We start from the raw sequence: 534 nt of genomic DNA on the forward strand, positions 1-534 counted from the left end.
CCCTCATCCCTCTCAAGCCCATGAATCCAAAAAAAAAATCACACCAATAGCCACATATACATTAAAAATCCCAGGAACCGAAGACGCATCTCGCGCTTCCTCTGTCCCGTGCGCGGTGTCGTCTGCGCAGTCGCCGAGCCTCGCAGACGGCAGTTATGAGGTGGACTTCAGTGAGCAAGGATGAGTGGCGTCTCTAGCGTTTCTGTGGCCTTGGTCTGTGCCACGAGAAATGTGAGACATGGTAAGTGAAACTGTGGCTGATTTTCGATGCGTCTTTCGCGGGTGGGAAAAGGAGTAGTGGTTGTGTAGTCGGTTTTTCCCTCGTCTTGTGGTACGATTACGTAATGTAGGTCATAATTTTATTTATTTTCTCTCGAGAGAGAGGGATAGATAAGCTTAGTGATGTCAAGTTGTCCTTGTTATGAAATGCTCTCGTAGAGTGAATTAAAACCCACGAGTAGATCTTATATGTATTAACACAAGTTAACTAAATGTAGTTAAAATAATTATCTAACAAAAGCACATGGTCTGGAC

At 44.6% G+C, this 534-nt stretch overlaps 1 protein-coding gene across 1 annotated transcript in view; it reads left to right on the forward strand.

Moving 5' to 3' along the window:
- Positions 1-113: 113 nt before the first annotated feature.
- LOC119594721 (mitochondrial proton/calcium exchanger protein-like) overlaps positions 114-534 on the forward strand; it is a gene marked incomplete in the record, with an annotated part of 38055 nt that continues 37634 nt past the window's right edge. The window contains 1 exon segment of the mRNA XM_037943781.1: positions 114-241. Within this exon segment, the coding sequence (XP_037799709.1) occupies positions 181-241 (61 nt within the window).

This window comes from Penaeus monodon, chromosome 34 (genome assembly GCF_015228065.2).
Source record: "Penaeus monodon isolate SGIC_2016 chromosome 34, NSTDA_Pmon_1, whole genome shotgun sequence".
Lineage (NCBI taxonomy): Eukaryota > Metazoa > Arthropoda > Malacostraca > Decapoda > Penaeidae > Penaeus > Penaeus monodon.